This window comes from Gigantopelta aegis, chromosome 11 (genome assembly GCF_016097555.1).
Source record: "Gigantopelta aegis isolate Gae_Host chromosome 11, Gae_host_genome, whole genome shotgun sequence".
Taxonomy (NCBI): domain Eukaryota; kingdom Metazoa; phylum Mollusca; class Gastropoda; order Neomphalida; family Peltospiridae; genus Gigantopelta; species Gigantopelta aegis.
The window spans coordinates 22859607-22872622 of NC_054709.1; the positions used below are offsets into that span (position 1 = coordinate 22859607).

Genomic DNA, 13016 nt, shown 5'->3' on the forward strand with positions numbered 1-13016 from the left:
TACATAATGTTTACATATTTAATAGCCTAACAACTTATATCATTCAGTATCCGAGCTTTCAAGATAGTTTGCAAAATGCTGGAATAAATGAGGTCCAGAACAGGACCCAGTGCCCTTTTGTTTTTATTACAATTTTTTTATAAATATGATGAAACATCAAAATAATTTGAAAATGACAAAAGAAGTTTATAAATGTCCAAATATGGAGACGTTCAACAATTACATAATGTAAGATCTGACTTTTTGTGTAACCCTGCCCACGTTATGTTTTGATATGATGACAATATTCGCCCCTCTAAAGTTCTTTAACAATTGTCTCCCACACACTTCCTTCTTTCCCTGTCACAGGCATTAATTTTACCAACATTATAAATTTATAAACATTAGATTTTCTGTTCTTATTTTGGTTATCTTTTTTCTTTTCTGCTTTATATAAAGATAAAACTCAATAGTCCCACCAGAGACTGTGCTACCCCCTCCAGATATTGTTCCAATGCCACAGGCCTGTGGGCATGTATCTTTAATGTCTTTGGTAATAGATGTATTGTTGTATATATACTCTTCAAAAAAAGAAACACAAAAGGGTACAAATGGGTTATAACTCCGATTTTATGCTTCCTACCGGTTCATGCTTTGTGAATATAAGGTCATTGCATGTCCCAAACACATTCCCACGGTTACATTCGATAAAACGCAGCTACTGTACAATAAAGTTCCAAAATGTGAATATTCGCAAAAACGCAGCCACGTGCAAACCATGTCACCACTGCACGTGCGTTGTCTGCACGTGCAACATGAACACCGACAGTATAAAAGTGCAGGGTGTCCGCTTGCCTGGCCTCTGTATCTGGCCGACAGTTGACAATCCAGGACATGCCACGTCTCAGTGAACCGCAGAGAAACAATGCCATCGGCCGACTAGACGCAGGCGAATCCAGAACGGCCGTTGCCAGGGCATTCCATGTGTCCCCAAGCACCATCTCCAGACTGTGGGACCGTTACCAGCAACATGGATCAACACGTGACCTCCCTAGATCCGGTCGACCACGGGTCACTACCCCCGGGCAGGACCGCTACATCCGGGTACGCCACCTTCGGGAACGATTGACTACTGCCACCTCCACAGCCGCAGCAATACCAGGTTTGCGCAGGATATCCGACCAGACCGTACGGAACCGCCTACGTGAGGTAGGAATTCGTGCCAGACGTCCAGTTCGAGGTGTCATCTTAACACCACAACACCGTCGACTCCGACTGCAGTGGTGCCAGATTCATCGACAATGGCCTCAACTGCGATGGAGACAGGTGTGGTTCAGTGACGAGTCCCGATTTCTGCTCCGACGTCATGATGGAAGATGTCGCGTGTATAGGCGTCGTGGTGAACGTTATGCGGCAAACTGCGTGCAGGAAGTGGACAGATTCGGCGGGGGTAGTGTCATGGTGTGGGCAGCCATCTCACACACTGGCAGAACTGACCTGGTCCACGTGCAGGGCAACCTGAATGCACAGGGCTACATTGACCAGATCCTCCGACTGCGACAACCACAGCCCCAGACCCTGCCCGAGCTGGCAGCAGCCTTGCAGGCCGAGTGGGCCACCATCCCCCGGGACGTCATCCGTACTCTGGTTGCTTCAATGGGCAGGCGGTGCCAGGCAGTTGTCAACACACGCGGAGGCCACACCCGGTATTGACTCCAGATGACCTTGACCTTGGTGGTGTGTCCTATCACTTACTCAAATGGACTAGAGTGAATTGTGAACAATCCTGCAACATTTGGTAATTATCGGACTCACCATTCAATAATGAAATCAATTCTCCAAATGTTACGACAATGTGGTTTTGCGTTTCTTCTTTTGAAGAGTATATAATAGAAAAATCATATTTTAAAGACACAAAATGGCCAGACTGGTTGTTTTATTTTATGAAAAAAAACACCAAAAATTAAAAGTGCGTAACTCTTGATCATACCCTACGCCATGACCTCGTTTTGTAACTACCCTCCTAACTTACCGGTATGATTTATAACTGAATACTATTCATAATTAGTATGGTGTCCAACTCAAGGTTATAGCCAGTCACCCAACATAAAGACAAAGGAAACGTCTTTATGTTATTGCTATCAAAACACTGGCATGCGACAGTCTTTCACAAGTGGGGGAAAAAAAAACATTTTCAGTTTCATGCCGGTTTCAAGTTTTGTATTTCTGTGCATGTGGCGGAGGTATGTATCGTGTCGGCGTTAGTATTATATCAGTAGATATAGCACAAATGAATGATAATTTCGCCATTTAATATGTTTGAAATATAATCTGTAAACATAGAAAGTTTTAACTAATAATGATTGTACATAAGTGAGAAACAATATGTATTCCTCATGGGTGGGTGCCACTTCGTGGAAATGAACTCAACCATGTGACCTAGATTTATAACATTAACTGGTATGACAAAACATGACTAATAAAGATTAAAACTTGTAGTCGATAGTAATCAAACATTTAGTATCAACAATGCAACATGTCTTAAACAGTATTTCATTTTATTTAATAGCGTTTTGTAGCTTTACGACAAGCAGCTGGCAGTACGCTGCTGAATAGTAGACTGGCCACGTGGACATGCAAATAACGCTTATTCACACCGCGAGGCGGATCCACTGAACAAAACTGGTTGAACATGTTTGGTTCTAAAAATCGGGATGGAAAAAAAATCTTTCGCAAATGTTTTCGCCAAACCGAAAATTCTTTCCGCAATTGGCGATTTTGGCGAACGACAGCGCAAGCCCTGCTCCTTACATACGGTTTGAAGCTAAAAGGTATGTAACGATCATTCATGTAGTATTCTCTGTTTATCCAGAACATTCTTCAGTGGTCAAGATTTAAACGCTTGGTGATGCTATTATTCTATAATCAAATAAATAATGTAACAAAAAGAATGCTCCTTTTTAAGAGTGTATATTTGAAAACATAAGCCACACCTGGATAGGTCAGTAATATAATACAGGCCACACCTGGATAGGCCAGCAGTATAATACATGAGTTAACAAAAAATAAATGTTGAGTTTTTAATTAAAATAACTTTATTGAAATACAACAGTTAAAGTTCCTATATCCAGTTTCAATGTTATAATGTCGAATACTAATACAAAATAAAAGCACAACTGCACCTTTATTACACCTGTCTACTCTATCAACAGATATCGTCAAAAACGTAAAAGTGCAGTTATGCCTGCATTTTCATTTAGTAATCAATGTTATACATGTACCATGGTATTGGATACTGCAGCTTTAACAAGGACTACAACACAAAAAACGTCCAGCACGATCTACACTGTTCAACAGTTTAAAATATTTTTAGCCCAAAGACACTTCACTACAGGTACTGCTGTCCAATAGTCATTCAACGTACACTGCCCATTATTGTAAGACTGTTTGAGGCGAGCTATACCCTATCTTCGAGTGTGAGTAACTTTTTCCTTCCAGAGTTTGGAGGATTTCCTCTGTGTGCTGCTGAACAGCCTCTGACTTCACCAGAGTTCTGCCCACAACAGGGAAGCATTTGTTTTCATGAAAGTATATGTAGATTTTGTACAATTCTTTGTTTTGTTTTTGAGTCAGACACGTGATTCATAAGTCATACATGTATATTCGTACTGCTTTTGTGGCTGTATATGCCCATGATCCCTGAAGCAGTGTTGTCTGTTGAGATCTGTTACTTTTCAACTTTTACTAGTTAGTAAAATTACAACTCCGACTGACAATTAAAAATCGGCTTGACACTGGATTATTCTAACAGTTACATGCACTGTCATCGTAAATTAAGCAACACTACGAATTCAACTGAAACAATGCTGTTACAAAACTTTGAGAATAAAATATATGTCAACATACATGTATAACGCCCTATTTATACCATACACATATTAGACATAGTAAAATGTTAGCTTACACATGTACAGTGTATGTTCATGGAGTACAGTGTTTCGGATCAATGAACCTTTGGACTACTGAACCTTCAGACTATTGAACCTTCGGACCATTGGACCTTTGTACTATAGAGAGGTTTTCGCTGGAATTACCTAACACTGTTTCTGTTAGGTCTGTTTAAAGTTACACAAATTCTACCTTGGTCTATCTAAAACTAACACTGTTTTAATAAGGCTATTTAAACTTACACAATTTGTAACTGGTCTGTTTAAACTTTTCTAATAGGTCTGTTAAAACTTACAGTTTTTTCATTGGTATCTTTTACATTTATGCTGATTCTTCTGATTGGCCTTTTTAAACTTATGCAATGTCTTTATGGGTCTGTTCAAATTTACACTGTTTCCAATTGGTCTGTTTAAAATTACACTGTTTCTGATTGCTACATTTAAACTTACACTGTTTCTGATTGGTCTGTTTAAACTTATGCCATTTCTGATTGGTCTATTCAGGCTTCTGAAAATTGCGAGAGCGATAGTTTCATTTGCACATGGCTCACGTAAGTATAGTTTGCATAACCCATTTTTCATTCGTGCACTAAACTAATGACATCATGGGTTACCAAATGGGTTACCTGAATTTGTTTTGGCATAACCCATATTAGACCAAACTCATGCAAATATTAAAATCTCAAAGGTGTGCTGTTTCAACTTACGCCGTTTCTTCATTGGTCTGCTGTAACTCGACCTCAGCCTGCTGGATCTGTTCATCAAGCTGTTTAATTTTCTCATCTCGCTGCTCTGGCGTGTCGTTGCCAAATATCTTACTCTTCATCCCACTGATAGAGAAACTGCCAGGAGCCTTTCCCTGAGACTGAGAGTTTAAAACAAACTATTAGTACATACACCACTACAGTAGTACAAACTGTTAGTACATACACCACTACAGTAGTACAAACTGTTAGTACATACACCGCTACAGTAGTCATGGTTCATACAGAAATATCAAACCTAAATTCAGGGGCTTTTTAGGGGCTTTTAGGGTCAATATAAGTAAAATTTAGGGACTAAAACTATGCTTTCCACCATTTGCAATGACCTACGAACTCAACAAAATAATGGGAGATGTGGTCGAGTGGGCCGTCGTAAACATTCATAAACATAAATACGTAGAATCCACGTAGGCATAAATGTCCGATTCAGTTCAGATAATTTTAGAATATTCTGGGGTTTTTTTTAGTTTGCACTGAGATTAAGACTGTTGATTAGTATTTTAGAATGACCAATCATGCGCTCCCCAAACGTTTTAGAATGACCAATCATGTGCTCCCCAAACGTTTTAGAATGACCAATCATGCGCTCACCAAACGATACGAATAAATCCTTTTACGAGCAATACCGACGATGTTTTACGAATGAATCGTTGGTATAATTTTGGCATTGTTTACACACCAACATTCGAGCGAGCACAGAGATCAACAAATGAATGTAGATATCGATGTATTTTTGGAAATTTATTTAATGTTTCCGGAAGAAGAAAAATGTCTTATCGATTTCAGGGCTTATATGGCCCAATTAGGGTCTTTTGTGAACTTGCCTGTCAAATATAGGGCTTTTTAGCGCTAGATTATCAAAATAGGGCCACCCTTCAAATTTAGGGCCTTTTCAAGCATATGCGAACCTTGGTAGTACAAACTGTTAGTAGGTACACTGCTACAGCAGTACAAACTGTTAGTAGGTACACAGCTACAGCAGTACAAACTGTTAGTAGGTACACAGCTACAGCAGTACAAACTGTTAGTAGGTACACCGTTACAGCAGTACAAACTGTTAGTAGGTACACCGTTACAGCAGTACAAACTGTTAGTAGGTACACAGCTACAGCAGTACAAACTGTTAGTAGGTACACAGCTACAGCCGTACAAACTGTTAGTAGGTACACCCCTACAGTAGCACAAACTGTTAGTAGGTACACCGCTACAGTAGTACAAACTGTTAGTACGTACACCACTACAGTACAAACTGTTAGTACGTACACCGCTACAGTAGTACAAACTGTTAGTAGGTACACCTAAGAAGACCGCTACAGTAGTACAAACTGTTAGTACATACACTGCTACAGTAGTACAAACTGTTAGTACATACACTGCTACAGTAGTACAAACTGTTAGTAGGTACACCACAGAAGACCGCTACAGTAGTACAAACTGTTAGTAGGTACACCACAGAAGACCGCTACAGTAGTACAAACTGTTAGTACATACACTGCTACAGTAGTACAAACTGTTAGTACATACACCGCTACAGTAGTACAAACTGTTAGTACATACACCACAGCAGACCGCTACAGTAGTACAAACTGATAGTACATACACCGCTACAGTAGTACAAACTGTTAGTACGTACACTGCTACAGTAGTACATACTGTTAGTAGGTACACCGCAGCAGACCGCTACAGTAGTACAAACTGTTAGTAGGTACACCACAGAAGACCACTACAGTAGTACAAACTGATAGTACATACACCGCTACAGTAGTACAAACTGTTAGTACATACACCGCAGCAGACCGCTACAGTAGTACAAACTGTTAGTACATACACCGCAGCAGACCGCTACAGTAGTACAAACTGTTAGTACATACACCGCAGCAGACCGCTACAGTAGTACAAACTGTTAGTACATACATTGCAGCAGACCGCTACAGTAGTACAAACTGTTAGTACATACAATGCTACAGTAGTACAAACTGTTAGTACATACACCGCAGCAGACCGCTACAGTAGTACAAACTGTTAGTATGTACACTGCAGCAGACCGCTACAGTAGTAGAAACTGTTAGTACATACACCGCAGAAGACCACTACAGTAGTACAAACGGTTAGTAGATACACTGCTACAGTAGTACAAACTGCTAGTACATACACCGCAGCAGACCACTACAGTAGTACAAACTGCAAGTAGGTACACCACAGCAGACCGCTACAGTAGTACAAACTGTTAGTACGTACACCGCAGCAGACTGCTACAGTAGCACAAACTGTTAGTACGTACACCGCAGCAGACCGCTACAGTAGTACAAACTGTTAGTACGTACACCGCAGCAGACTGCTACAGTAGTACAAACTGTTAGTACGTACACCGCAGCAGACCGCTACAGTAGCACAAACTGTTAGTACGTACACCGCAGCAGACCGCTACAGTAGCACAAACTGTTAGTACGTACACCGCAGCAGACCGCTACAGTAGTACAAACTGTTAGTACATACACCGCTACAGTAGTACAAACTGATAGTACATACACCGCAGCAGACCGCTACAGTAGTACAAACTGTTAGTACGTACACCGCAGCAGACCGCTACAGTAGTACAAACTGTTAGTACGTACACCGCAGCAGACTGCTACAGTAGTACAAACTGTTAGTACATACACCGCTACAGTAGTACAAACTGATAGTACATACACCGCTACAGTAGTACAAACTGATAGTACATACACCGCTACAGTAGTACAAACTGATAGTACATACACCGCTACAGTAGTACAAACTGTTAGTACGTACACCGCAGCAGACTGCTACAGTAGCACAAACTGTTAGTACGTACACCGCAGCAGACCGCTACAGTAGTACAAACTGTTAGTACGTACACCGCAGCAGACTGCTACAGTAGCACAAACTGTTAGTACGTACACCGCTACAGTAGTACAAACTGATAGTACATACACCACTACAGTAGTACAAACTGATAGTACATACACCGCAGCAGACCGCTACAGTAGTACAAACTGTTAGTACGTACACCGCAGCAGACCGCTACAGTAGTACAAACTGTTAGTACATACACCGCTACAGTAGTACAAACTGATAGTACATACACCGCTACAGTAGTACAAACTGTTAGTACGTACACCGCTACAGTAGTACAAACTGTTAGTACGTACACCGCTACAGTAGTACAAACTGTTAGTACATACACCGCTACAGTAGTACAAACTGTTAGTACGTACACCGCTACAGTAGTACAAACTGATAGTACATACACCGCAGCAGACCGCTACAGTAGTACAAACTGTTAGTACGTACACCGCAGCAGACCGCTACAGTAGTACAAACTGTTAGTACATACACCGCTACAGTAGTACAAACTGATAGTACATACACCGCTACAGTAGTACAAACTGTTAGTACATACACCGCTACAGTAGTACAAACTGTTAGTACGTACACCACAGCAGACCGCTACAGTAGTACAAACTGTTAGTACATACACCGCTACAGTAGTACAAACTGATAGTACATACACCGCAGCAGACCGCTACAGTAGTACAAACTGTTAGTACATACACTGCAGCAGACCGCTACAGTAGTACAAACTGTTAGTACATACACCGCTACAGTAGTACAAACTGATAGTACATACACCGCAGCAGACCGCTACAGTAGTACAAACTGTTAGTACGTACACCGCAGCAGACTGCTACAGTAGCACAAACTGTTAGTATGTACACCGCAGCAGACCGCTACAGTAGTACAAACTGTTAGTACGTACACCGCAGCAGACTGCTACAGTAGCACAAACTGTTAGTACGTACACCGCAGCAGACCGCTACAGTAGTACAAACTGTTAGTACGTACACCGCTACAGTAGTACAAACTGATAGTACATACACCGCTACAGTAGTACAAACTGATAGTACATACACCGCAGCAGACCGCTACAGTAGTACAAACTGTTAGTACGTACACCGCAGCAGACCGCTACAGTAGTACAAACTGTTAGTACATACACCGCTACAGTAGTACAAACTGATAGTACATACACCGCTACAGTAGTACAAACTGTTAGTACATACACCGCTACAGTAGTACAAACTGTTAGTACGTACACCGCTACAGTAGTACAAACTGTTAGTACATACACCGCTACAGTAGCACAAACTGTTAGTACGTACACCGCTACAGTAGTACAAACTGATAGTACATACACCGCAGCAGACCGCTACAGTAGTACAAACTGTTAGTACGTACACCGCAGCAGACCGCTACAGTAGTACAAACTGTTAGTACATACACTGCTACAGTAGTACAAACTGATAGTACATACACCACTACAGTAGTACAAACTGTTAGTACATACACCGCTACAGTAGTACAAACTGTTAGTACGTACACCACAGCAGACCGCTACAGTAGTACAAACTGTTAGTACATACACCGCTACAATACAAACTGATAGTACATACACCGCAGCAGACCGCTACAGTAGTACAAACTGTTAGTACATACACTGCAGCAGACCGCTACAGTAGTACAAACTGTTAGTACATACACTGCTACAGTAGTACAAACTGTTAGTACATACACTGCTACAGTAGTACAAACTGTTAGTACATACACCACAGCAGACCGCTACAGTAGTACAAACTGTTAGTACGTACACCACAGCCGACCGCTACAGTAGTACAAACTGTTAGTACGTACACCGCAGCAGACCGCTACAGTAGTACAAACTGTTAGTACGTACACCGCAGCAGACTGCTACAGTAGCACAAACTGTTAGTACGTACACCGCAGCACACCGCTACAGTAGCACAAACTGTTAGTACATACACCACAGCAGACCGCTATAGTAGTACAAACTGTTAGTACGTACACCGCAGCAGACCGCTACAGTAGTACAAACTGTTAGTACGTACACCACAGCAGACCGCTACAGTAGTACAAACTGTTAGTACATACACCGTTACAGTAGTACAAACTGTTAGTACATACACCGCAGAAGACCACTACAGTAGTACAAACTGCAAGTAGGTACACCATAGCAGACCGCTACAGTAGTACAAACTGTTAGTATGTACACCGCAGAAGACCGCTACAGTAGTACAAACTGTTAGTAGGTACACCACAGCAGACCGCTACAGTAGTACAAACTGTTAGTACATACACCGATACAGTAGTACAAACTGTTAGTAGGTACACCACAGAAGACCGCTACAGTAGTACAGACTGCAAGTAGGTACACCATAGCAGACCGCTACAGTAGTACAAACTGTTAGTATGTACACCGCTACAGTAGTACAAACTGTTAGTAGGTACACCACAGAAGACCGCTACAGTAGTACAAACTGTTAGTACGTACAGCGCAGCAGACCGCTACAGTAGTACAAACTGTTAGTAGGTACACCGGAGCAGACCGCTACAGTAGTACAAACTGTTAGTACGTACACCGCATCAGACCACTACAGTAGTACAAACTGTTAGTACATACACCGCTACAGTAGTACAAACTGTTAGTACATACACCGCTACAGTAGTACAAACTGTTAGTATGTACACCGCTACAGTAGTACAAACTGTTAGTACATACACCGATACAGTAGTACAAACTGTTAGTAGGTACACCACAGAAGACCGCTACAGTAGTACAAACTGCAAGTAGGTACACCATAGCAGACCGCTACAGTAGTACAAACTGTTAGTATGTACACCGATACAGTAGTACAAACTGTTAGTAGGTACACCACAGAAGACCGCTACAGTAGTACAAACTGTTAGTACGTACAGCGCAGCAGACCGCTACAGTAGTACAAACTGTTAGTAGGTACACCGGAGCAGACCGCTACAGTAGTACAAACTGTTAGTACGTACACCGCATCAGACCACTACAGTAGTACAAACTGTTAGTACATACACCGCTACAGTAGTACAAACTGTTAGTACGTACACCGCTACAGTAGTACAAACTGTTAGTACGTACACCGCTACAGTAGTACAAACTGTTAGTACGTACACCGCTACAGTAGTACAAACTGTTAGTATGTACACCGCTACAGTAGTACAAACTGTTAGTATGTACACCGCTACAGTAGTACAAACTGTTAGTACGTACACCGCTACAGTAGCACAAACTGTTAGTACGTACACCCCTACAGTAGCACAAACTGTTAGTATGTACACCGCTACAGTAGTACAAACTGTTAGTATGTACACCGCTACAGTAGTACCAACTGATAGTACATACACCGCAGCAGACCGCTACAGTAGTACAAACTGTTAGTACGTACACCGCAGCAGACCGCTACAGTAGTACAAACTGTTAGTACGTACACCGCTACAGTAGTACAAACTGTTAGTACATACACCGCTACAGTAGTACAAACTGTTAGTACATACACCGCTACAGTAGTACAAACTGTTAGTATGTACACCGCTACAGTAGTACAAACTGATAGTACATACACCGCAGCAGACCGCTACAGTAGTACAAACTGTTAGTACGTACACCGCAGCAGACCGCTACAGTAGTACAAACTGTTAGTATGTACACCGCTACAGTAGTACAAACTGATAGTACATACACCGCAGCAGACCGCTACAGTAGTACAAACTGTTAGTACGTACACCGCAGCAGACCGCTACAGTAGTACAAACTGTTAGTATGTACACCGCTACAGTAGTACAAACTGATAGTACATACACCGCAGCAGACCGCTACAGTAGTACAAACTGTTAGTACGTACACCGCAGCAGACCGCTACAGTAGTACAAACTGTTAGTACATACACCGCTACAGTAGTACAAACTGTTAGTACGTACAGCGCAGCAGTCCGCTACAGTAGTACAAACTGTTAGTACATACAGCGCAGCAGTCCGTTACAGTAGTACAAACTGTTAGTACGTACACCGCAGCAGACCGCTACAGTAGTACAAACTGTTAGTATGTACACCGCAGCAGACCGCTACAGTAGTACAAACTGTTAGTACGTACTCCGGAGCAGACCGCTACAGTAGTACAAACTGTTAGTACATACACCGCAGAAGACCACTACAGTAGTACAAAGTGTTAGTACATACACCGCAGCAGACTGCTACAGTAGTACAAAGTGTTAGTACGTATACCGCATCAGACCGCTACAGTAGTACAAACTGTTAGTACAGCAATACATGTCTCCTACCAGGCCCAACAAATTTTTGTATCTCCTAAACTCAAAGGCAATAATTCTGTAAATAAATTGATAAATCTCCATGAAAGTTTAAAAAATTAAAAATGTAACAGAACATGATAAAACTGTACACAAAATTTGGGGTTTTTAAATGTTTTTACATGTAATTGAATTTTTCCACTGGTCTACGTCCCTCCACAGGTAATAATTGAGTTTTTCCACTGGTCTACATCCCTCCCCTGGAAATAACTGAGTTTTTCTTCACTAGGATGTCTTGCTCCTGGGTAATAATTGAGTATTCCACTGGTCTACGTCCCTCCACAGGTAATAATTGAGTATTCCACTGGTCTATGTATCTCCCCGGGTGATAATTGAGTTTTTTCTCACCGGGATGTCACGCCTCCTGGTAATAATTGAGTTTTTTCACTGGTCTACATCCCTCCCCAGGTGATAATTGAGTCTTTCCCACTGGTCTACATCCCTCCCCAGGTGATAATTGAGTTTTTCCTCGCCAGGATGTCTCGCTCCCTGGTAATAATTGAGTATTCCACTGGTCTACATCCCTCCCCAGGTAATAATTGAGTATTCCACTGGTCTACATTCCTCCCCTGGTAATAATTGAGTTTTTCCTTGCCAGGTCTCGCTCTCTGGTAATAATTGAGTATTCCACTGGTCTACATCCCTCCCCAGGTAATAATCGAGTATTCCACTGGTCTACATCCCTCCCCAGGTAATAATCGAGTATTCCACTGGTCTACATCCCTCCCCTGGTAATAATTGAGTATTCCACTGGTCTACATCCCTCCCCGGGTAATAACTGACTATTCCACTAGTCTACATCCCTCCCCTGGTAATAATTGAGTATTCCACTGGTCTATATCCCTCCCCAGGTAATAATTGAGTATTCCACTGGTCTACATCCCTCCCCAGGTAATAATTGAGTATTCCACTGGTCTACATCCCTCCCCGGGTAATAATTGAGTATTCCACTGGTCTACATCCCACCCCAGGTAATAATTGAGTATTCCACTGGTCTACATACCTCCCCTGGTAATAATTGAGTTTTTCCTCGCCAGGTCTCGCTCCCTGGTAATAATTGAGTATTCCACTGGTCTACATCCCTCCCCAGGTAATAATTGAGTATTTCACTGGTC

The 13016-nt window shown here is 41.9% G+C and overlaps 1 protein-coding gene across 1 annotated transcript in view; it reads right to left on the reverse strand.

Moving 5' to 3' along the window:
* The window catches only part of LOC121385456 (sorting nexin-4-like), a 50135-nt gene that overhangs the window by 5713 nt on the left and 31406 nt on the right, over window positions 1–13016 (reverse strand). The window contains exon 11 of the mRNA XM_041516143.1: window positions 4634–4791. Within this exon, the coding sequence (XP_041372077.1) occupies window positions 4634–4791 (158 nt within the window). The remainder of the gene's footprint in view (window positions 1–4633; window positions 4792–13016) is intronic.